General features: G+C 32.3%; 3 protein-coding genes and 1 long non-coding RNA gene across 7 annotated transcripts; 1 reads left to right on the top strand and 3 right to left on the bottom strand.

Moving 5' to 3' along the window:
- Window positions 1–1042: 1042 nt before the first annotated feature.
- On the bottom strand, window positions 1043–4358 carry LOC137821652 (protein IWS1 homolog 1). Of its 4 annotated transcripts, none has more exons than XR_016515645.1 (11): window positions 4162–4323; window positions 3572–4058; window positions 3019–3132; window positions 2548–2768; window positions 2329–2458; window positions 2162–2224; window positions 1996–2073; window positions 1741–1832; window positions 1608–1647; window positions 1375–1521; window positions 1043–1270 (listed from the first exon to the last, which is right to left on the bottom strand). XR_016515645.1 is itself a non-coding variant. In XM_090295428.1 (11 exons), the coding sequence occupies exons 1-11, from the start codon at window positions 4179–4181 to the stop codon at window positions 1267–1269; spliced, it is 1416 nt and encodes a 471-aa protein (XP_090151554.1). In that variant the 5' UTR covers window positions 4182–4358; the 3' UTR covers window positions 1043–1266. The 4 variants fall into 4 exon arrangements, 2 of the variants coding, with proteins under 2 accessions (XP_090151554.1, XP_090151555.1); XR_016515644.1 differs by having other exon boundaries at window positions 1608–1653; XM_090295428.1 differs by having other exon boundaries at window positions 1608–1667; window positions 4162–4358.
- Window positions 4359–5567: 1209 nt separating this feature from the next.
- On the bottom strand, window positions 5568–12488 carry POD1 (POLLEN DEFECTIVE IN GUIDANCE-like protein). The gene is made up of 11 exons (XM_068625275.1): window positions 11685–12488; window positions 10856–11007; window positions 10494–10597; window positions 9930–10018; window positions 9743–9816; window positions 8912–9062; window positions 8639–8806; window positions 6869–6966; window positions 6661–6783; window positions 6204–6272; window positions 5568–6114 (listed from the first exon to the last, which is right to left on the bottom strand). Exons 1-11 carry the CDS (start codon window positions 12229–12231, stop codon window positions 5908–5910), a joined length of 1782 nt encoding a protein of 593 aa, XP_068481376.1. The 5' UTR covers window positions 12232–12488; the 3' UTR covers window positions 5568–5907.
- Window positions 12489–16123: 3635 nt separating this feature from the next.
- LOC137822050 (uncharacterized) lies at window positions 16124–17188 on the bottom strand. The gene is made up of 2 exons (XR_011082915.2): window positions 17104–17188; window positions 16124–17029 (listed from the first exon to the last, which is right to left on the bottom strand). It is a non-coding gene; the product is annotated as an uncharacterized LOC137822050 (long non-coding RNA).
- Window positions 17189–17538: 350 nt separating this feature from the next.
- LOC137822049 (manganese-dependent ADP-ribose/CDP-alcohol diphosphatase) lies at window positions 17539–20218 on the top strand. Its single transcript, XM_068626945.1, has 2 exons — window positions 17539–17797; window positions 18860–20218. Exon 2 carries the CDS (start codon window positions 18876–18878, stop codon window positions 19839–19841), a length of 966 nt encoding a protein of 321 aa, XP_068483046.1. The 5' UTR covers window positions 17539–17797; window positions 18860–18875; the 3' UTR covers window positions 19842–20218.
- Window positions 20219–26353: the final 6135 nt, after the last annotated feature.

Consider the following 26353-nt stretch of genomic DNA (forward strand, 5'->3'; position numbering starts at 1 on the left):
TATTTCGTAATTGTATTATATCAGATTCAATAATATATTTAAAAAAAAGAAAGACATGGGATACAAAAATAAATATTTTATGTTCTATCCAACCAAAAAAACAAAAATAAATATTTCATGTCAAGGTAGATAAGATATTGCTCATACTATTTCTAAAAAAATAAACTATTTAAACTTTGTACAAGACAGGTAAAGAGTTTAGAAAATTTATTTACAGTTAAAAAAATTAAAAGTATGCATTTTATCTTCAAAATCTATAACATATATAAGTATTTTACCGTAACATAAAAATATATAAAATATTAATTGTGTACTCTTAAAATAAATATTATATTTTAATATATTGTATAAAATATTAAAATAAAACATTTTACTTCTTAATTTTATCATCAGAAAAAAATATAAAATAAATTATTATTTTAATATATATATATATATAATATTATAACTATAAATTATTATTATTAATACATTTTCTAATGCGATTTAAAAAATATTATAAAAATATTCAAAATTGATTTTGTTGTTTTGATGTGATTATTGATTTTTTTTTTTTTATGTAAAATTAGTTTCCAGTTTTTTGTCACGTAATTTTCTTTTGAACAATATACTTATCATAATTATCATAATGAATATAATATTAATTTTATTATTAAAAAAAAAATTCTATATTATCATGTCACTACAGAAATATTAATTTTATTATTACAAAGTTTTTGAGTTGCAATAAAATTAGTAGGAAAATATCTATGTTTCAATGATTTTTTTGGAGTTAAATAAGTTTTTAAAATCAACAGAAAAAATATAAAAAATAAATATAAATTTAATTAAAAATATTTTGTAAATTACTATATCGGGGAGGAGAGGAGAGTTTTGTAAATCTGTATATACAAATTCCGTTTATAGATAATAAGTGTGGCCTTCCTTTTTATAATATGGGTTCAATAAAAGAATAACATAAATATGTTTTTTTCTTATCTATTCATTTCTTTATTACATGACCCAATTTTAGCTAATAATGCAAAAAAATCATAAAAGAACGTTAGGAAAATAATTTTACTCTTTGATATGCAAAAACTTGTTAATTTCAAAAGTTCCATTTTTGAGAGGTTCTTTAAATACAATGTAAAGATCTAATGCCTAAAATTAGAATAAATACAACTTATCATATTTACAAATATTTGACCATACCACGACCTTCCACACTCAGTTTTGTAGCCTGGAGCTGCCTCTTTTTTGGTGCCCTCAATTGCTGCAATTTCTTATTCATCTGCAATTACCAGTTTACATGTCAAATTAGTTCATATCTCAAGAAACTATCATCAGAGTCATAATTTTTTAACCCACAATTTTGGAAATTATAAAAGTAACAACCGCTGTTGATCTTGGGCAGCTTGCTTTGCCCGGGCTCTAATCTCGTCGGGATCAATTTTAGATTGGGGTCGTATAACAAAATCTAAAGGTGTTGCTTCCGGCCTCGAAGCATGCTGCCTAGAAGAAGATTGTCCAGCCGTAGTAGGCCTGCATTACCGTCAGAAAAATTACAATTTAATATATTTTAGAAATTACTCAATTCAGTACTTAAAAAAGAGTTTTACAGGTCTTACTGTGAAATTTCCAAATCAAGATCACTATCTCTCGATATTCCTGCAACTTTATTAGTTGGCCTGTAAGAAATCAACAAAATTATATAAATTGCACATGATGGTAGAAGTATTGACCAAGAGAAAAGTGTAGTACTTTTTAACAGATGGTCTCCTATAAGTAACCCTATCATCTTCTACATTTCTCATGTCTTCAAATCGGGTACTCTTATTAAATATAGGCCGGCTCTGCAATTACAACACATAACATAAGCATAATTACAGAATCGGTCATTTTCAGTAAATAGTATCACAAATAGGACTAAAAACAATTTAGACATTTAAAACACTTCATGACGAGCACCAAATAGAAGTCTATGATGGAACAATAATTCAATCGTACATTACTTACCCACTTGTCAACCAACTCCTTGGCTAGTTTTCTATTTACACTGATTTCTTCGTCAGATTTTGATAAAAACATAATCACCTGTCAACACAATAAAAAAGTCCAAATTATTAATAGATTACACATATTTGAGGGTATTTTATGACCTATTAGAAAAGAAAAACCCTACCTTTCCAAGGCCACTCTTTTTCAGTTGTTCTCTCCTATCGTACTGCTCTAGGTCTATAGGAAACTGCATAACCAGACAAATAAACGTGATTCTAAATCTTTCTTTCTTGGTAAAAATAATAAATAATAAGCTAAAATGCTATATATAGTAGTGTAAACTCGTATTACCTCATTCAAAATCCTCAATATTTCCATGCGTATATTTATATTAGGCAAACTTCCATCAGGAAGTGGCTCAAGCCAATTCTTCAATAATGTTAGAACTCCATGATCTAAAAACTCTAATTGAAGTTGTTTTCTGCCAAAAAGATGCAAAAATTATTAAAACATAAAGTAACTAGACAATATTAAAGAAACATCAATGTTAGTAAAGTAACCACCACATACTTCGAGAGGACTTCTGTGAGAAGAGTCAGTTTCTTGAGTTTATTAATAGCAGGTTTCCCCTGTCTATTAAGATCAGCATCCTCTTCAGCTGTAACCTCAAGCTCAGCCATGACATTCTCCACTAGTAATGCTATTTCAGCAGGACTTCTCTCGTTCTTCTTCCTTTTCTTCCCTATTTTAAAAAGATCCTTCATTTCTGAATCCTCTTCACCTTCTTCTGCCTACAGATTCCATGTAACAGACTAAAATGTATCACAAAGACCATTTGAGAAACATGTCCTAAAATTAACTTCTCAAACTAAGGCAAAATCAACACAGCTTAATAGCTCAATTTCTTATCCTCAATAAACATTGAACATTATTATATATAGTATTTCTAGTTTACCAACACTCTAATAAGTTATCTAACACAGTGAATCTAATGGCAGGATAACTTAGTAAAAAAAAATTAAAAAAGGATAAATCACCAACCTGAGGAGCATCACCAGGAGAACGTGGTTCATCACTACCATAATAAGCAGGTTCCACTCCAGTGTCATCTATAAAGTTGTCATCATCCAGATCCCTGACACCATCGTGATCATCCTATTAATGTAAACAAAAAGTAGCGATCAGATACAATAACGACAAAATACTCGCCATTATAAAAAAGAGAGCAAACAATAATTATGATCAGTTTCACACATTTATTATCCCCAATCCCACAAACAGGAAATTTTCAACGTAAATGTTCACTTGTTTAATACAAGAATTCATTGAGTTAGGAGTTTAAGCTTTTGCGGTGGAGAACTTTTTTTATTCTAAATCCAAACATGATTCGATTTACTTCAAATTAATTATAATGAAAACAGCTTTACAAAACCAATTTCATCATTCAAAAATCAATTGTAAAAACCAGTTTCGTTCAATAAATTGTGAGAACCAGCTTCATTCAAGATTATTCAAAACCAATATCAATTTAAATCATTTCCGCCCAATCAATCAAGAAAAATCGCAAAGGCGGTATAAAAAATGCGGCAGATACCTCAGAATCTCCCCCAGCAATTGTATCCCACATCTCCTTAACTTCACCATCATGATCCTTCCCAGCCTTACCACCAAAACCTTTTTTCGAACCCCCAAATTTGGATCCATCGCCACTACCGAACCTCTGTTCCCCCTTCAGCCTTTTCTCCTTCTTCCCACTCCCAACTTCCTTTCCCTTCTTCCTCTTTCTTCCATCTTCCTCGTCAAACCTCGCCTCTGGAACATACCCCTCCTCCTCCTCATCCTCGAGCTCCGCCGCCACCGACTGCTTCCCAGCGACGCTCTTCTTGATCAGCCTCTTCCGCGGCTTCGATCGCGCTGCATCGTTGTCGTACACCGGCGTCTGCGACCGATCCCGGCCGCGCCACTCGTCGTTGACATCGTCCTCGTAATCGTCGAGCTGGTGACGCGGCTCCGGGGAGGGCTCGCGGTCGGATTGAACGTCGTCGTAGTCCATCAAGGGCTCACCGTCCTCGTCGCGATACCTGAAAGCAAATTGATAAAAGAAAACGAGTGAATCAAACAAAGAAAAATCCTAACACAGGTCTAATTCAAGAAAAAAAAAAACAAAAAAAAACAGAAACGCACGGATTGTCTTCGTAACCCATGGTTGATGCGGTGTGTGTTGGAAATTGGAAAAGATTATTAGAAAAAATTGGCGGTGAGAGGGTTAGGATTTGTATTATCAATGTATGAAATGCAAAAGGAACAGAGTTGTTTGATACTAAGGGAGAGTGTTGTACAAAAATAAAACAGACAGGGAAGAGCTACTCAGATTTTATAGTGTGTTATTGGATGTGATAATTTCGAAAATAAAGACTACAAACACATTACCGTAAAATATTATTACAGATCAGATAAAATAATTTCCATAATAAAAACTACATTTACCCTAAAATATTATTACAGAAAAGATTAAATAATTTCAAAAATAAAAAATACATTTACCGTAAAATTTTATTACAGAAAAGATAAAATAAAGATATGGTACTTCAATCTAAAACGGAAAATCTACCAAAATAACTTTATTATTTTTCTAGAGATATGAGTGAAACTGAAATATAAAGATATTAATGTATTAAAAGATATAAATTTATTTGCACAGTGAATCTTAATTAATTTGTACTTAATTTTTTTAACTGCGACAAAGTATGATATATGTATTAACTTTATTTATTATTTAGAATTAATTTTTGTAAACTACATGCTTCATTATTTTTAGTGTTTTCTTAATATTTTTTTCTTTTTAAATGCTGAGAGTTCCATCTTTAAAAGTAAATTTTTATTATTATAAAAAAAAGTGAACATCGAAACTTTAAATTCACTAATAATAAAAAAAACCTACATGGACCCAAAATGTACAATAAATAATATATGTAATTATCTTATTTTCATATAATAAATAAAATTACATAGAATTAAAATAAGTGTCTCCAGTTAAATCCAACTAGATCGCCATTTTTTTCTTAATTATTTAACTTCCTTAACATTTATGTCTTTAAAATAGATACAAATATTCGTAGATACAAAGTTTAGTTTCATTCTAATTCTAATTAATCTTCGAACTTCGTTTCCTTTTTTTTTTTTCAAGTAAATTACTTAAACACCTTGATTTTGATTTCATATTTAACTAATTCTCAAAAATTATTATTTATAACTATTTTCTTATATTCAATATTCATAGTGTTGTTCTTCTTAACTTAGACACACTAATATATCATGTCATTTATTTCCTTTTCTAACAGAAAAAGTTAAATAAAATAAAAGTTTAAAGTTTCTTAAATTAACATTATGTTTTTAAAATCGTTAGCCCTTAAACTAACAAAAGAACTAAACATATGTTGATCAATATCTTTTCAAAATTGGAGTAATTTGATCAATATCTTTTCAGAGACTTATTTACATTTTATTTAGTTCAGAAACTAATGTAACATCATTCAGTTACAATACTTATTAAACATATATTTTTTTGAATAGTTAAATTTGGAAAGAGGTAAAAAAGATGTGCTATTGTTTTTATTGAGTAGAGGTGATTACATTTCATTGAAACTATGCAAGCCTATATAACACTGTATTATTATTTCTGTAATAGTCAAACTATATATTGCTGTCAAAATTGAAAAGGGAAACCATCTATCGGTTCACCTTCAAGCTATAAATCAAAAGTACACCTTCCAGATATAAACCAAAGTTGTTCCCGTTTGTGCCACGCACCAATGATAATTCGGAGTCCAGTATTCCTGAATGTTATCTCCGTCTGTGATCTTTCAGAAAATGTTCTTTGGGTCGAGTGGACACGTTATAACTCAAACACTAGTATTTTCTCCTTCGAAACTAATCTTCATGAAAATGATGTTTCCTCCTTCTGCAGCGATCAACATACCAAGTGGCATGCTTCTGTAAGCCCATGCCAATAAGGACCTTGAGGCTTGTAAGCATAACATAGGTCATTGCTGAAAAAAGCAGAATCCAGAAAAGCCTCCATGGAAGGGGATTGTTAGGAAGGTTTGCAGAATATACTGGAGTGAGAACTCGTATAACCTAAGAATCAGTTATAAAAGTAAAAAAGTGCACAGATAAACTAAAAAAACAGAAAAACCAAATGGACATTTAAAATCTTATATACTTACCACGCATGCTGGGGCAAGGGGGACAAAAGTCAGGTTTTTCTTTGCGCCCTCAGTTTGCATATTTAAAGTCTACAGAATGGAACAGTCAATGTCAGGCGTATATTCTTTGGAAAGCTCCATCAAAGACAAGGAACAAAATATTGTCATAATATGACTTAAAGTTATACATCACTCTTGTCAAAGTCATAAGTATCTCTCAAGTATATTGCTGTAACAAAACAGCTTATCTACCTTTTCCCATCAAAGCATGTATTCCCAGGATTTCGAAAAGGCAATTATGGTAGAATCACGGAGAGTCTTTGTGCACTCAGTTGTGTTGCTCATAAATTCACTCAAGTTTTCAGCTTTAAGTTGAGATTTGAATGAAAATATATCAAAATGGTTCCAGTTTTTCACACCTTAGTAGTAAACAACCAGCATACTAAATATCCAAAAACATGAAGTCAGATGATAATACCTGTTTACAAAGATCTTCAAGGAACTCAGAGTATGCAATGGGCTTAATGTCATTGAATTTCGCAATGAATGAATGCTTGATAATATCAATAACCATTTCACATACATAAACCAAGAGGATATTCTGCACCATCCAAAATATGAGTCAGGAACAGGATTAACAAAACTTCTTTCATTAATATTATGAGCTAAAGTATTTCCAGACTTACAATGAGAAAACTTTGAAACCAAGGACCCTCTGCCTCCAGAATATTTTGAGCCAAGACGAATAAGATAAATGATGAAATGTGGAATCTCTCTACGGAATCTGCTTGTCACCATAAGGAAAGGGAGGAATACAATATAGTAAGAGGTTACAGGAAAAATGAGAAAAAAGAAATTATAAATAATGCAATTGTCAAATGCAGAACAAATATCTTGACTCTCGCTCATAATCATAAAAAGAATTGGATAAAGAATAATCAGGAGCTAATATTAGATAAACATTATTATATAGAAAATTTACACTAATATAACTTTTACAAAATTATTTTACCAACGAGCTATTTGGTCCAGGGGGTGGGGGTATCCAATCCTCCTAACAGAGGCTAAAATAAATGGAGATGTTTCTTTCCTTTCATTTTCATTTTCCTGTTCTGAACCAAACACAAGTTTTATTAAAATCCCTCTCCTCTCCTCTCTCCTCATAGCCCACACCCAACAGTAAAATAAATTGCAAAACCTACATACAAACAATATTACTTTTAATGTAGAAAGTAGAGCAAATCCCCAGAAAATAACAAAAAAATAATCATAGCTATTGCAGAAAATTGCAAAGAAAAACAAGAGCGGAAAAAAAATTGAGGTGTAAGTTACACAGATGAGAACTATAAAATATCTATTATAATTTTAAGTAACCAATAGGATGCCTTAAAGTTATGGCTTTAAATAAAATAGTTTAATTTCTATAATTTAAAAAAGTTTTTGTTACATCACATTTTAAAGAAATTCATACATTTTTTCACACGTCCAAATATGATTTTAAACCTGCTAGTGTAAACATTTAATAAGGTGATAGTGCAGCAAATCCTTGTCTAAATTCAAACTAAAAAGAACTCAAAAGATAGACAAACAAGTTTATGCACAAACCATGTTTGGTACAGGGGAATCACAACTAATTCTTTATTATGCAAAAGACTTAAACGGCATATCCATAATTTTCTAGCCGCTAGGAACTAGCAAACGATTCCATCCATATACCTCAAGTAGAAATTATATGGAGCAAAGTAAAAGGGAAAATGTGTTTTTAGTCAATATCCTTTCGGACAAAACTTGGTTTGATCCCTATACTTTCAAATAGATGAATTAGTCCTCAAAATTTAAAAAAATATGAATTTAATCCCTCCGCCAACTTTGTGGCTGTGAACAACCACCCTCTAAATGCTATATTTAAGAGTATGAAGAACTAATTTCGCATATTTTTAAAAGACAAGGACAACTTCACTGATTTGGCAAAAAATATATGGACCAACATATTTATCCTAAAGTTAAAGTTCATTCCTGTGTACAAATTTTCATTTTAATTCAAAAGACATCACATCGGACTCTTGTTTGAGTAACAAAATATCCATATCAATTAAATCAAACTATTAAAAGCAAAGCTTTCTCCTTAACATATTTATGTGGCACAGGGGTAAGGTGCCAAAGAAGGAAAAAAAGGGATACACGTACACCCTATTGATTGAAATACCACCGTTCAAAATAAAAACCACTCACTTCAAAATTCAATCATCAAAACAATTTTACTTGGTTGACATTATCAATAAAGTGAGGCATATAACCCTGAACAAATCAACTATTGTCAAAACTATCACATATAATATTCTGAAAATGAGACCATACAGGGCTGCTTCCACATGTGAATGAAGAAGTAAACAACAGCATCCCAAGTAAGCTGGAATCCAGAAGAAAAAAAAAACATTATAGGAAAGATAACTTACCAAAGTAAACTAAACTGTGAACATTATCCATGCTGTACCGCTTAAACACATTGCTTTTGATCTCAGCAAAATTATTTGACACCAGCAATGCCAACAGAGCGTTGTTGTGAGCAACTATACAGGTTGACAAAGTGATTGCCTGAGCTAGTAAGATAAAAGAATGAACAAGTAAGACCAGTCAAGGAATCAAATCACCGACCATTTCTTAATTTGCCTTCACAGAAGAAAAAAGTTAACCAAACAACTGGGGGAAAAAACAAAGATGAAGGATATTTGAAGCAACCACAGCTAAAGCTTGGTCCGAAACAAATCTCCAAATCCAGAATCTAATGCTTTCATGGGGGCAATTTGCAAGTCCTTCAGCAGAAAGAAATAATGTTTGCAACACATCCCCATTAAAACTTTGACATAGTTTATCAAATATCTGCAAGAAGTTGACAAATTAACAGTATAAGTAACATTTTCAGCATTATGATTCACAACACTTATGCAATCACTAGGGAACTAAAAAGAAAATGTTATAACATTATGTTTAAATACCAGAAGGCTACTTTCAAAAAGCTATTAAAAAATCATTTACACAACATCCATCCTACTACTTTCATCACATTTTCATTATCTCATCTAGGCCTCTGCTATTTGAGGAGATAGTAAAATTTTCAAATACAGCAATATTTTATCTCATCTGATGTCAGAGTTTCACGGTATACAAATTAACTACAAAGCAAAATTTTATCATTCCATATTCTTTGAAATTCCTTTACTTTGTCACCATACGATCTTGCTCCCACAAACCTTATATAATATATTTTTTTTATCAGCACCTTATATAATATATGATATAAATATAAATAAAACTTAATTAGAATGCACTGAGATTTTTACACTTTCATCCAACTATGGATTACTGCATATGGTAAAGATTATTTACTTCTGAAATGATTACTTTAGGGTGGTTTTTAATTAGTTGATAGTCTAAAAATTATATCCTAATAATGAATCAAAATTAAACTCAATAACACATAAATATTCACGTTGGTTGATATCTGGCAGTTTGGAGAGCTATTTATTCACCATAACCCAGACTAATAAATTTATGCTCACCTCTAAAACATTGTAGACCACATATAACTTTATTGTTCCTTGACCACGGATCATATGATATATTAAACTGATATCTGTTGCAGCACATTTGGAAAGATAAATAAAACAAATTAGCAAAATATTAAACTTGAACAATACAAAAAAGAAATGATATTACATATACTCATGGAAGCAGAAACCACTTTACCTGTCCGCTGCAAAAGAACCACTCCACAGGTCATAATAAGAAAACATCCAAAATCTGAAATTTCCATTGTTGACAACCTCTTGAACTGCCTGTCATACGCAAGATTAGTCCACATTGTAATACTACGTAAACCATGATATACTTGCACAAATTTTAAAACATTAGTTGAACTAAAAAAGATAGTACAAAGTCAAAGCACAAGAACATGTAGATTCTGTAGGAGAGATTGGTCTAACTTATTCAGCTAACTTCGAATCAGGGACTAACAGAACCCAGATACAAATTAGCAACTAAGACCTATATCACATAGAATGTCAGCTGAACCTACTGCTAATTTGGAAGGGTGTGGTTCATGTAAAATCACTTTGTTCTGTCATCAAAGATTTATGACGACATCTGAAGCACTCTAAGATTGTAGTACTATACAAGCACTGCTTTGTGCTTACATCACAAATCTAAACTAAGGAAACAGGTGCTGTAAGATTAATCTATCACCGTATTCCCCACATGCATTCCCAACGAAATTTTTATTACAAGGGAAGAAATTAAGGAAATGTGACTAACCTTGTCTTTAGAAGCCTCCAAATGGCCATCATGATCCTTGCAGGCATAACAGTTAATAATGAAAGAAATGAATCGAAGCAGACAAAGAAGCCAACATCTATAAGCTGCAATTGCGTTCCACGTTCATGATACAAAACAAATGTAGAATGCCTTAATAGAAATACACAAATAGATTGGCTACTATAAATTAGGTAGAAGGTTTAACTTTACTTTTCTTTCCCAAAAACCTGTGAACTTATACTGGTTATTTTGAAAGTAAATACAAGCAGCTCAACCTGGAGTATCCATAGATAATAACATCACAAAAATATAACCAGAGTACTTTTTATTTCTCTCCTTTTTGATAAAGAAAGGAAGTATACCAATTCACATCTCCAGGGCAGGCGGAAGATAGTATCATAAACTCTTTCTCGTTCTTTTTCATTCCCAAGAGTTGTTGTGCTCCGTAAAGAATTTCCATTGTACATTTCCTCCAAAAAGTATGTTACAGGAGACTTTTCCACTGAAAGCAGGCCTGACATCAAAACACACCACCGCAAGGTTAATTTGGCAGAAAAGAAGAAAACATGGCACAGGTAAAAAAAATGACAGGGTAAGAAAATCAGGCAACATATCACTTCAGGTCAAAAGAACTACGCAAACCGTTTACCTAGTTCTCATTCATAAATTAGCAGCTGAAGCCTAATAAGAAAAAAGATTAAACTTATATTCTTGATTAAACTGCCCATCTATTTTCACTATCAGGCAAGATTTCAAAAAACTGTCCGGCACTGCAATTTCAGCAATAATTTTAAGGTTTTTTGCATCTCCGGAATTGCAAATGTTGTCACATTTGTCTGGAATTTTCTATACTGTTAAATTTTTTAGGGTCTCTATTACTGAAATTGTGGCCGCATTTGTTCTTAAATTTCTACACTTCAGAGATTTCAACAAAGCCTAACTTAAAATCTTAATGTATGAATTATTCAGTCAACGTTTGCAGTATCCGATTAGCCATGCCACCAATTCCATAACAAGTAGGGACACAGAACCAACCCCACGTCTATTTTTCCAGCCATTTCCCCTTCGAAGTCGATGCATAATTTTGTTGCAACACATTTGGTAGCATTTTTTGTAGGGTCAATTTTTCGAAAAATTATCGCAATTATAATCATGAGATGCATGCACAGCAAGGACCATTGTACCACTCACAATTCGGATCTTCCGCCATGATACGCTTCCAGTCCAACGACTCCACGGTCTCCAATTTCGTAGCCACATTCCTATCAGGCTCGTTCGTCGGTTTCTCCACCGGACTCCCCTTCACACTACCCTCCTCCTTCTCATCGCGCACCACCGAAAACGCCAAATCATCGGAACTCCCACAACTGAAGTTCCTCTGCCTCAATTTCCCAAAATTAAACCCCTCGATGCCACCGCGCACCGCCGTCGGAACCTCGCTCTCCGACTCACGCGCCTCCACCACCGCGCACACAGTCGCCTCACGCACCTCCTCGTAGACGACGCTCCCTCCGCCAGCGCAGTACCTATCAGCGTCGAGCTCGATTCCGTTGCAGGCTCCTCCGTTTTCCAGAGGCGTCATATGCGGATCGACGCAATCCGCGCGATCAAGAAGCTTCTTCTTGCGCTTGGAAGCTCGGTGCCTGCGCTTCCTGCGGCCGTGTTCGCTTGGATCCGATTCGCCATCGACACCGAGAACCTCGAACGAAATTTTTCTGCTGCCGTTTCGCAGCGCCATGGCAGAACGAAACGGAATTCGCAAATCGAAGATTGCGAATGACAAAAATGGTTATTGTTTCTCTACATGTCACGAATTGGGTGGTGAAATTGCGTTGTTCGCCTGCGCGATTCAATCGTCTCTGCAAAAAGTGCAAACAAACCACTGTCTTTGTTTGTTTCTTGTAGTACTCCAGCTTTTGTTCGCGCTCTCATCTCACTCCACCACTGCTTCTTTTATTCATCACCCTATCACTGGCAGTTAATCTTTTCAATCACAAATATATTCACTTTTTTTTTATTCTTACTATAAAACTGCTTTCATTTATATTTACATCACATTAAATTATCTATACACTAGTATATGTAACCCTTTTCAAACGCCACTCTATTTTAATCTTTTTTTTTTCTACCCTAATAACTATTATATCAATAAATTTTTAATTCTATTAATTATTTTTTATTACCATACAAAAATGAACACACACGTGTAATAACGTCTCTGTCTCTATATATTGACCTTTCTCATTCAATTAATAAATTATAATCCTTACTTGCAGAAATGGAAGAGAGATACTACTCTGTGATGTGTTCAATTTTTAAATTGTGTACAATAAAGTTAATATAAATTTTTAAATTTTAACTTACTAAAATAAAATTAGATAAATAATTACACTATAAATGTTGTTGTGCCTCTTTTTTTTACATATCTCTACTGTAACTTGTTTCTTTTTAACTAATTTTGTTTCCTTATTATGTTAATCATTATTCTAATTAGGTAATTTACACTAATATAAAAAGAGATTAAAAAATTGTAATTTTTTTACAATTTTATCCTTACTCATTTTGATAATTACTTCTTTTCTTAAAAAACTGCTTTTTATTTATTTTGGTAACTATCTTTTCAACCTATAAAGCAAGAAACGTATCAAGGAAAACGTTCCAGAAACTACAAGTTTTGAATTTTATTTTTTTATGTTAATGGTAGCATTTACTAGGTAAACATTTAGGGTGTGTTTGGATTGAGGAGTAAATATGTGAAAATTTGAAGGAATGAATGTGTGAGGATGTGAGAAGAAAGTACGAAAAAAGTGAGATTGTTTGGATTTGGTATATTAGAATGAATGTCTGAAGAAAGTTTATAGAAGTTTTGTGAGTGATATGAAGATTATGAGAAAATTTTAATTTTTTTTTAAATTGTTAAATGTTATTTTACAAATTTCTCCCTGTCTATTAAAATTTGTTAATAATGAAATGAGTTATTTTAATTTAAAAATAAACAACTTTCACATATTTCGTGGATTTAAAAATTAAAATTAGAAAATAAATATATATTAAATATAAATATATATAATTTAAAAATTATAATAAGAAAAAAATGTATTCAACAAATTAAATAAAAACAAAACTTCAAATAATTTTTTAAAATATTAAACATGCATTATAAAATTAAAAAATAAATCAGAAAATAAATCAGATCTTATATAAATAAAAGATGATATTTTTTATTATTAAAAATCCTATAATAATGAAAATAAATAGAAATTTCTAAAAAAAATTATAACGTAACTAACAATAAAAAATAATTTAATAAAAAACTATTATCAAATAAATTACTAACTCATAAACATAATAATTATGAAAAAAATATATTAATATAAACGCAACAACAAATTAAATAAAAAGATAACTTCAAATAATTTTTTAAAAATATTAAATATATACTATAAAATTAGAAAATAAACCACATCTTATATAAATAAAAAAATACTATTTTTTAATATTAAAAACCCTTGCAGATGAATGAGGGTAAATTCAGAAATAACACACGATGTGGTTTTCCCTCTACATCTCTTGATTTTGAGGGAAGAGGATATTATATCCCCTCCTCTTCTTCCCTGCAAAACCTTGGATCCAAACCACTTATATTTTCTCACCTTTTTTCTTTGTGAACAGTACATTCATACAAACAAACAAAGCCTTAATGGGTAAAAAAACAATAAGTGCTCCAAAAATTTAATAATAATCTATACATATATCTATACCTATATATAAATGGGATTCCCCACTTTAACTACTCTAAATATTTTTCTATTTTATCCTTGTTTAATATTTTATTTTATTAATTTATTTTGGTTATTTAGACATTTTATAATTTTAGAAGTTAATAAAGCAATTTTTTAATTTGTTAATTTTATTTTATTTGTTCTCACTTAACTAACTGTGGAAAGATTGGTACATTAATTTTATTGTGTTGTCACCTAACTAGCAAGAGAGTGGAGAGATTCGTTACTTTTTTGTTTATTTGTGGTCACTTAACGGGACGAAGAGTGGAGAGATTGATTCTTCTATTTTAAAAGACTTACCATAAGCAATTTTGAATGTAAAACAATTTTTTAATTTTTTATCTCTTATTTTATCTCTCTCTTTCCTCAAATCTCTTGAAACTCAATAACATATCTCTCATACACATAAATTTATAACACAAATACACTTAAAATATCCATCAAACCACAACATATAAAAAATTACAAAGCATGGATTCAATATAGGATTACATCAAGTTTGTTTCCCTTCGTTATGTGGCTTCTATTGGAACCCAAGGCCATTGTTTTATATGCAACAATGGACTTTCTATTGAAGAAGAGCTTTGATGACTCCAAATCTCCATGTACTGCTTGAAGGAGTTGCTTGTAGCTTAGTTGGGTGTGTTCTGGGGTAATTTGAATTTGTTAATTCACTCTTAGTTTGAATCCAAAAGCGGGTTTAACTCAAATATTTTCAAAAGAGTGTTTTATATATGAAGAAGCAGAAAACAACCAGTTGTTTTATCATTTCAATTGATTGTTTCATACTTAAGGTTTTTTAAACTGGTTTTGGCATATTTGAACTTGGTTGACTTTGCTGTCAAACCAATTCAATCGGTTGTTTCGACAAAACAACCGACTGTTTTTTTAACTACCTTAACAAAATTTTGTTAAGTTTGTTAAATCTGCTTTAAATGTTTTCAAACTGATTTGTGTTGAATAATAAATGCTTTTAACTGCTAATTGAAAATGTATTGTTATACGCTCATAGCAAAATGTTACAATATCAGTTTTTTGAAATCAAGTTTTCTCCAAGATTGGTTAAGGCTTTGGATTTTTCTCTAAGAGTGAAGTAGGACTTGCTGGGTACTTTGATTTGATTTGTATCAGGTGTGATCAATCATATTTCTTCCTTCAATTGTATTTCTGTAAGGACTTGTGTTCACATAGTCAGAGGGTGTTCTTATATGTGGTGTGATTGTGTGTGCCAAAGGAAGTGTGTGTTCTTGAGGGGATCAAGATCACCTTTTTAGTGGTTGTGTGTTTGTAATTTGGTTTTTGATTGCTTAGTGGATACCAAAGGTTTTTGGGAACTAGATGTAACTCTTGGTATAAGAGTGAACCAGTATAAAATTAAACAACCGATTGAATCGCAAAGCAAAAACAACCGGTTGAATTTCTGGAATTCAACTAAAACTGTTTTCTACCTTGCATTCTTTGATTCCTTTGGTTGTGATTCTTCTTTGATTCTCTTCATACCTTCAAAACTTTCGAAAAATGTTCAAAAACAATTCACCCCCTTTTGTTTAAGGCCTACAATTCTAATAATTGTCATCAAGAGGTAGGTTCTTGAAAGATATTCAAGTTGATCAAATTTTCTGAATTGATGGCGGATAAACTACCTTTGGGGAATGTGCTTCTATAAACAGACAACCACTGTGTTGTGGTGTGAATTACCAATTTTGTAAGGTATGAATGAAAATCTTTGTTGAATATATTGATAAAGGCATTTGGAATGCAATTAAAAATGGACCTTTTATTCCTATGGTTGAAGATGAAAAAGTTATTTCTAAAAAAATCTTGGTCTCAATGGACTGAGCAAGAGAGTAAGAAAACTCAATATGATTGCATTGCTAAGAATATTATCACATCTGCTTTAAGTTCTGATGAGTTTTTCAGGTATCTCAATGTGAGTTTGCAAAGAAAATGTAGGACACTTTTGAGGTGACTCATGAAGGAACAAATCATGTGAAGAGAGCAAGAAAACACACATCTTATACAAGAGTATGAGATGTTTAGAATGCAGAAGGGTGAAACCATTGTTGAAGTGCAAAAACGGTTCACTCACACTCACACAGTAAATCATCTTTTGAGTCTTGGAAATTCTTTTGACAAAGAAGAATTCAACATATGAAAAGAAGAAGTCAAATCTATGTCAATGAAAACTTTAACGTAGAAATCTCTAGATATCTGCATAATGCTGTCATCCAAAGTCAAAGATGTGCCAACGCCCCTGACTCTAGATTTCTGCATAATGTTGTCATCCAAAGCCCAAGTTGTGCCAATGCCCCTGACTATAGAGAAGATGACTTTAGATTGTCAATACTCCAAAGACGGTCCATGGATCTTAACTCAAGTATGTGCTTTAGTGATCTTCGTAGTTGAAGAGACAAAATTCTTAGACCAAGCAATAACCCTTGAGAATCCAGGTGAGAATTGGCAAGAACCTACATCTAATACCCTTCTCATATCCTCAAGGAAGGCAAATTCGAATTCATAAGGGTTCATTTTCCACTATCCAAGAGAGCTTCAAGCAAGATTCAACTTCTTTCATAGATCCAAGTGAGTAATCGCCTAATCACCTTTAGCCAAGATATCCCTCCATGAAGGTGGTTATTTCAAGCTTCAAGACTAACAAAAGCAATCTCTATTAAGACCAGGTTACCCTTGATACAAGGAGATAAAAGTTGAGACAAGGGAATATCTTGGAACCCAGCAGATGCAGCAGACATCCTGTTAAAAATCAAAAATCAAGAAAAGCACATGGAAAATCATAAAACAAAAACGTGCACCCACAAAAGACACACCAGCAGCGGTGCCTTCCAACAAAAATTCACCCCAGGTCACCCAGCAAGCAGTGTCTATGCACAATAGGATGAGATAATAACTTCCATGATAATGATAAGATGATTCTGATGGTATATAGATCCATATTTGACATGATTGATATTTTTTGTTATCTATAATTTCATTAATTTTATATTTTATGTATGTTGTTTTACTTCTTTAACTATTATTATAATTATTATTTATCTTTTCCAATGTTATTGTATTTTCTAAATCGCTTTCATAATCTTATAATACACCATACCACAAATCATTGTTTTTATTATGTCCCCACAATTATTATTATTATTATTATTTTAAATATAGAGAGGTCAGGATAGCCTTTGAACATGTTTACACTAATTATATGAGGAATGAATGTATAGATTTGGTGGAGATTACTCAAATTCAATACTATTGCGTATATATTTATTTCACTTTCTATTTATTTCCATGTAAAGGGAATAATTTTAGAATTTATTTTGTGTGTGAAAGTAGGCGAGCATGTTCCAGGAGAATGAGCGAGAGTTGTGAATGTACTAACGTGCTTATTTATTATTTAATGTATAATAATAGCTTAACACCAGTTCTATATGTCGGACAACTAAGCCGGAACAACTCATTCTATTGGCGTTGCGTTTTGCAGCTTCTGCGTTTTCAACAACCACTTAATCTGTACGTCCCTCTAATCCCTCTCTCACCTTATTTCGCTGTCCCAAACCAACTTCTTCCTTCTTTCTTTCTTTCAAAAAAGCAATTCATTTTCTTAATCCAATTTGGGGCTTTTGGGTATCTCAATCTCCAAAGCTATGTCTAATAGATTATCCAGTGCTGCCTCACATTTATTCAAAGTCTAGATTGTTAAGTAAACATTCTTCTACTAAAATTTAATCCAATGCACAAAAATGGATTCAACATTATGGCTAAACCAAAATCCTTGAGGCAATGTACTCAATATAGCCATTTTTACCAGCTGGTTTTCCTGTTATAGCTGAATTGTGCTTAACTGTGGCGTTTTTTTCTTGAGACATTGCAAATAATGCTGTTAAGGTTGAACCTTAATCTAATACCATATACAATTACGGGATAACCGGAAATAAAATCCATGGTTTGATGACTTTGTTGCAGTTAGCAGATAATAAGAATTCAAAATACAATTATTCAAATTCAAATTTTTGCTTCTGCGACAATAACCTATTTTTGTTTCTTATACCGCAGTTTCTCCTGAATTATGTGGTGACGAACCCTAATTCGTTGAATTGAAAAGCTTATCTCTGTTTCCTTCGTCGTATTTTTTAGCCACTAACCTTTTTTCATCTTTCCAAAACTCAGAGTAAGTTCTGAAACTCCCCTTCCTAATCATCCTCAGGAGTTGGGACCTCAACTTTGCTTTGCATTCATGCAAATGGGAAAGAAAAGAGAGCTTGTTCATCTCATATGCCTGTTGCTTTGGCTTTCATTCATTAGAGTCATTGGCCCTATGCAAGGGGGAGGGGGATGAAACTACTCTTGTTTTGATAAGAAAATGTCAGGATTCAGATAATTTAAAACAAGCCAAGTTAGCAACCCAAAAACACGCTTGTTTTTTGTTTGTTCTGTGTATTTTCTCTCTTCTAATTCTCTGAATGATTTCTGAGGCTGAGAAGGAGATAACCTTTTCCTGTTTGTGTGACCTTAGATAAGATTGCTCTTGGAATGCCTACTTTGATCACTTTAAATGTTGAATGTATATGACAGGGTCAGGTAGAGAGACATGGTGCTTTCTTCTAATGGACTTGCTACTACACAGCCACTTTTTTCTTTTGGAGTGATTTCTGATGTCCAATATGCTGATATTCCTGATGGTCGCTCATTCCTTGGTGTTCCACGGTATTATAGGCACAGTATTCTTGTGTTGCAGAGAGCAGTTAAAGAATGGAACACTGATCAGAAGCATAAGTTTGTGATTAATTTTGGAGATATTGTTGATGGGTTTTGTCCGAAAGATCAATCTCTTAGTACTGTACAGAAAGTTGTGGACGAATTTGAGGTGTTCAGGGGGGGACCTGTTTATCATATGATTGGCAATCACTGCCTATACAATCTCCCTCGCAGCAAGTTACTTTCGTTATTGAAGATCCAAACTCTTGATGGCCGTGCATACTATGATTTCTCACCAGTGCCTGAATATAGGTTTGTAGTTCTGGATGGTTATGACATCAGTGCCATTGGTTGGCCCCAAGATCATCCAAAAGCATTGGAGGCCTTGAAAATCCTGAGGGAGAAGAATCCAAATGAAAATAAAAATAGTCCAACAGATTTGGAGGGGCTTGAAAGAAGGTTTCTCATGTTCAACGGAGCCATTGGAAATGAACAGATGGAATGGCTGGATGGTGTTCTCATGGAGGCAACAAAAAAGAAGCAGAAGGTGGTTGTTTGTTGCCATCTGCCTTTAGATCCTGGTGCAGCAAGTGAGAAGGGACTGTTGTGGAACTATGATGAAGTAATGAACTTGATACATAGATACAACTGTGTTAAGGTATGTCTTGCTGGACATTATCATAAAGGAGGGTACTCTATTGATTCTCATGGGATACACCATAGAATTCTTGAAGCTGCTTTGGAATGTCCTCCTGCTACAAATGCATTTGGAAACATGGAGGTCTATGATGACCGGATATCTCTTGTGGGAACTGACAGAATGAAAAGTACAGACATGCATTTTTGTCCTACAAGTTAGTTTCTATGACTTGATGTTTTGATGCCTTGGAAGAAGAATGATTCTAAATCATCCTTCAACATCTTTTAATTGGTCCTTCTTTGCTTATACTTTGTTTATAAAGAACTAGGAAGATTCCTAAGAAGATATAACATTACTATTGGAAGAATACATATTATCTTTTATTAATCATTGGTACAGTACCTATGATCTTGCTCTATTCTACCCAAAAGAAGTTTCAGTTTGAAGTAACTTAGTTGAGCTGGTATACTGGTGATTTGCAGGAATCAACCAGGGTTTGTGCTCAACATGTTCCTTTCTTTTGAGAGAGGCAAGGATGCAGGCTTTACATGTGGATTGTGATTGATTTTATAAAACTATTGTGTGCCTTTGCTTCATTTCCCATTTCTCTTATTTTCAACTTCTTTTTCCATTTCTATATTATTTTCAACTACATTTTTATTCTTTTTCCATAATTTCTATTACTGCATTATTAACTATTTCAAGAAAATCATGTTTTATGGAGAAATTAAAAAAAAAGGATTTAATATTTTATAGAAAATTAAGAGTGTCCCGTAATTATTTTGGTACCTTAGTGTTAACAAGATATTATAAAAAATAATTATTATATATATATATATGATTTAGAAAGATATATAATAATGTGATTCTTTTATACATATATATATATATATATATATTAAAACACTCTAAATAAATAAAAAAGTAATTCATAAAGTGAGACTCAATAAAGAATCTATCTAACAACCTCATAAATATAGATATTAAAATGTACAAAAACACATATATAACCTTTATTTTACATCTTTCCATACATGCTTTTAGACATAATTTCAAGTCTACACCTGAATATATTCGTGTACCTAATACATTAATACCAAGATATCACATAGACAATGATCACAGGTCACAGGTATACACTGTTGAAAAAATCTATAAGAAACTCATAATTCTAAATTTATGCAATTTAACAGTGAATCACATAAATCCTTCCATTCTTTGCGAGATATATATATATATATATATATATATATATATATATATATATATATATATATATATATATATATCACAAGAATCCATGTTATCAAGATATTCATCAAGGAATAACTACAAACATCTTTTAAAACACTTATATTAGTATTTCCCTCCAGAGATTTAACACCTAACACTTTTAACACCTTAGGTATGCAACCTCGACTACATGAATAATGGTAGGTTTAAAGTATATCCTTACCTAGACCTAAACATGTGTTTCAATTCACTCCCTCATACTCCAATATGTGATATGACGATACGATAAATCCTTTTAACTTCTCACCATTAGATATCTTAGTCTATGTAATTTGGACCACTAATGAAGCTAAAGAATCTTTGTTACAATATAAATCTTTGTTTTATACACATGAACAATCATGGTTCACATATCATCCCAGATTTTTTACCTCAAAATCACACCTCATACATAAGTATGTCATTTTATGTATGTATGTATATATTTATATATGTCACCATGATTGAAGTAAAACAATAATCACCCAAACATATAATTAAACATTTCTACATAAAACACAACTATATACAAAAAATACAATCAGACAAGCCAAGTAAAGATCACTTAATTAGAGATATTAGACAATATTTTTGCTTGAGCAAAAATAGTTCCACTAAGCGAGGGTATCAAATGAAGCACTTAATAGAGTGAATTAGACTATACTTCAATTAATCACATTTGTCTTTGTTGGAGCAAGATCATCAAACATTAATCTCATCAAAGCGATTTAGACACAATTGTCTCAATATTAACACCTTGATACTTAAACGTAACTATCTCCTTACATTTTTCTAAATATACTTCGATCTCAATTCACTGCTCTTTCTTTCAAAGTTGAGAATTGATTTTACATACGTCTCAATACTCGATGGAGGTTTGGATTTAGACATATAAAGGTAAACCCTAGTTATACAAATAAAAACGAAGGTTTTAAAATTGACACGATCATGGGAAGCATCAGATGCACACGAAAATGATGTTGTTCGAATTCCACATGCTTATTGGAAACGTTAGATACACATGCAAAAGACGTTATTTAAATCTACATGCAACTGAAGAACATCAGACACATATGCAACCAATGTCCTTTAAATTCCTCAGGTTACTAGATAATGTTAGATGCAAATGCAATTGGTATTCTTCAGTTCTTCGTTGAAGAAATTTACTCTTACATGCAACCCAGAACTTCATACCCAACATGCAACTCACAAATTCAAACTTAGCAAGCAAAGAAAGATCATGCTACAATAATATTTGCATAGAAAAGACTCTATTTTTAAAAATTATTAATTAAGACTTAACTAAGGTAGCTTCCCTTACCTAAAATTTATGTTCTTGAGCTACTAAATCGGGTGAGAAAATGTCCAACGCCTAGAGGCTATATCGATGATCTTATTCAGTCAAGATGATTTCTAAAATCTTCCAACTCTTGTCAGGCTGATTCTCCCTGTACCATATTAATTCTAATGTGCACCCAACATAAAATTTAAAACTCGAAAGTGTTCTTGTCATTTTTGTTTTAAAAAAAAAGGCTGCAGAAGAGGTGTTTTACTGTGGTAGAGCATTTTAAGTGGAGGTGGTGGTGGTGTAATGGGTTGTTGTGGTGGTCGAGCGAAGTCATTACTCTTAAGTGAGGTGCAGTTATCTTCTGAGGTAAGGAAAACCATTTTCATTTTGCTTTTTCAGTTGTAAATGGTCTTTCGATCTTACCGAATATCGAGATCTGGAATGTCATTTACGTTTGCTTACAGATGAAGAAATCCATAAGTAGTTATTGTGTACTCTGAATTTCCAAATTTGGAATGAGGTCATTGGCTTCTGAATGTCGGCGTCCGGAAGGTCATTTATGTTGTCTAGCTAAGCTTCCGGATGACCTTATCTGGAAGTGACTTATATTAGTTTTGGACTTGCACATCCAGAACTCAATGATTTGGCTTACAAATATGGATATCCGGAAGACAAAGGTTGCCAATATGTGTTTTTTTTATGCAGTTGTGGCAATGGATACCATGGATTCATACATGAGAATTTCAGGGGAGATTGATCTGGAGGATGAATTAGATGATGTTGATCTCGAGTAGTCAATAACTTATAACGCGTTAGATAATGAACATAGGGCACAAGAGAGTAGTGATTCGTTTACTACAAATGAGGTAAGGTAAATTTTAAGCGTGTGAATTGTAGTTTATGAATGATATATAAGTTTGGCATATGTTATTGTAGGTATTTCGTAATCGAGATTAGTTGTTAGAGTGGGCAAGAAGGGTTGGCTATAGTTATGGATTTGTTATTGTTATATTAAGGTTAGATACATAGACGGGGCAACAAGGAAGGATGACATACGTATTATTAGGTTGTGAGAGAGAAGGTAAATACAAACAATATAAAGAAGATGTACATATCAGTTGAAGTAGAACTAGGAAATGTGAGTGTCCTTTCAAATTGTGAGGAAAATTGGTAAAAGGTGGTGAAAAGTGAATGGTTGAATTAATTTGTGGTTCTCACAATCATGATTTGATAGAGATATTGGTGGATCATCTGTATATTGCAAGGTTAAGTGTTGATGAAAAGGCTATGGTTAAGGATATGACTAAGACTTTAGTAAAACCAAGAAATATTTTACTAACCATGAAAGAGAGAAATGAGAAGAATGTGGTGACGATAAAGCAAGTTTATAATGCAATGAGTGTTCACTAAAGATCACAACGAGGTCACATAATAGAAATGCAATATTTGATGTTGTTACTGGAGCGAGACAAGTATGTGCATTGGTGTAGGTTTGAAAAGGTAACGATTTTCGTGCAAGATATATTTTGGACACACCCAGATTCAATAAAACTAGTGTCCTTTAACATTGTCATATTGATGGATAATATGTACAAAACGAACAAATACAGGATGTCGTTACTTGAGGTTGTTGGGATTACATCAATTGGTTTGACCTTTTTCGTTGCATTTTGTTTACTAGCAGCTGAAAAGGAAAACAATTTTGTGTGGGCCTTTGACAAACTTAAATGGTTGTATTTTAGAGTTGATGCATACCCTAGGGTGGTGGTTTGTGATAAAGATATTGCCTTAATCAATGCAATCAGAATTGTGTTTTCTGAAGCTTGTAATTTGCTCTATCAATTTCACATTGATAAAAATGTGAAAGCAAAATCTAAAATGTTAGTGCATCCAAGATAGGCATGAGATCAAGTAATGCAAGCTTGGGGATCTGTTGTGAATTATGATATTATTGACGCCTTTGAAATCGTGTCAATGTTTTTCAAGTTCTATGTTCTCCATGGCCTATATTTGTTGGCTATGTGATCGGTACATGGTTATGTCCACATAAAGAAAAAAATTTCAAGGCATGGGCGGATAAGGTGATGCACTTAGGAAACACAACAAGTAATAGGGTTGAAGCGACACATTGGAGCTTAAAGAGAATTCTTTAAAACTTCATGGGGGATTTATGTTTCTGTTAGGATTTGATCAACAAGATGATTATTTTACAACATAATGCAATCAAAGCTTCATTTCAAAAGAGTATGCATGTGGTCAGACATTGGTTTAAGGTTACAACATACAAAAAATTGGTAGGTTTTATGTCTAAATATGCTTTAAGCCTTATTGCCAAAGAGCTTGTTAGTGTTAAATCTATGGGTTTTGATAAAAATAGTTGTGGTGGATGTACTCATGGCCTTCCGTGTGTGTGTCAATTGACTTCATTAGGTGTAGGTAGCATGCCACTTAAATCAGTGCATGTCTTATGAACTCGATTAAGCTTTAAAGATATTATAACTCAACATTGCACATCTAAGTTATCAATTGAGAAAGAGTTTGAGGTCATCTCAAAGTGTTTTAAAGAGCTCGATATTTCATGTAAGGTTAACATCAAAACTAAATTGCAAGAGATTGCCTTTCTAGAGAAGACATCTATCTACGCACCATATGATAAGGTCAAAACAAAAGGTGCTGTAAAGGCTTATCCTACCAAATTCATGAGATCAACTAAGCGAATCCTTTCTTATTTTAAATATGTGGATTTCATACACTCACAATATAATAGTTGTGCAAGTAAAAAATGTAGTGAAAGACACATTCCACAAATTCTACCAGCACAATCCATTCATTTGCTAAACCAATTCCTTGTATACATTCTTGATGTTGTCGATGTTAAGGTTGATGATCATTGTGGATACCGTGTTATTGCTGCCGAATTGGGTATGGGAGAGGAGTTATGGACTGTTGTTTGAATGAATTTGTTAAAAGAACTAAATGAATGGAGGTAAGAATATGTTGAATGCTAGGTGGTGATGAATGAATATTTGAAGAAGTCACTTCTTGTTGCCCACATGAGTTTATTTTATTTTTCTTATAATAATAATAATAAAATATTGCGTTACTTTTTTAGACATAGATTTATGAGTAGCTTTAGTGGTTGTATTATTAGGTATTCTTCTTCTTCTTTTGCCTGGCATGGGTTTAAAGATTGGATTCATGTTGTTTAGGATAATTTTATATGGTTTTTGGATGATGTTTAACAATCAATTTTTGAACTGATAAATGGTGCTAAGGCATCTCAAGTTGTTAATAAATTGTTGGATGATGTGTTATATTAAATCAAAGGTGATTTAGGTGTGGGATGGGAATTTGGAAGATTCCTAGTCAGGTTTTTGGATAATTTTCTGGTTTACAAGATATTTTAAAGAATTATTCTCTCAATATATTTTAATCCTTTGGCTTTGTAAATTTTCAAAAGATTGAGATTCAATTATGTTCTTCTTGTTGTTTATGTTCTTTGGGTGCACGACTCACCATCTTTTCTTTGGGTGCACGATGACGCTGCACCTTTGGAACTGGTTTCAAGACACGTTTAATTGTTTACTTGATAATAGTTTTATTGTTTTTTCTTTGCAGGTTCTTAATAGTTTTGGCACTACGCAAGTTCAAGACATTCGCTTGGCAGCTTTATTTATGTTATGGGACATTTGAAAAATAAGAAATTCTAAAATATTCAGTAAACTTTTTGTTCCGGTCGGAGTCGGATAATAACATGATGTTTCACGTGTTTCAATACAATAAAAAATATTAATAAGGTTAAATTGTATAAAAGATTATGTAAAGAGAATTGAAGGTAGTGAACAAGGAACCACGGAAGAAAATAGAGTTCGACCAAAGCGAAATACTGAATTGTTTAACCAAAGATTCTCTCAGTTCTTCTGTACAAAAAACACTTATTAATAACATGGCTGTCTCTATAAAGAATCTTATTAATAACATGGCTGAGAATGATTAAAAATACTTCTAAGAATAATATTGAAGAATTTGTGCTATTGAAGACGTGAATATTCATGTTTATACAGTTCCTAAAATTGTGATGGTTGTTTGGAAGTCTCTCTTGGTTGATTATGTTAAATATAATATGGACGGGATTGCTTATGATAATCTGATTTTGCCGATTGTGCAAGTA

Source organism: Phaseolus vulgaris, chromosome 9 (genome assembly GCF_051622355.1).
Source record: "Phaseolus vulgaris cultivar YP4 chromosome 9, ASM5162235v1, whole genome shotgun sequence".
NCBI lineage: Eukaryota > Viridiplantae > Streptophyta > Magnoliopsida > Fabales > Fabaceae > Phaseolus > Phaseolus vulgaris.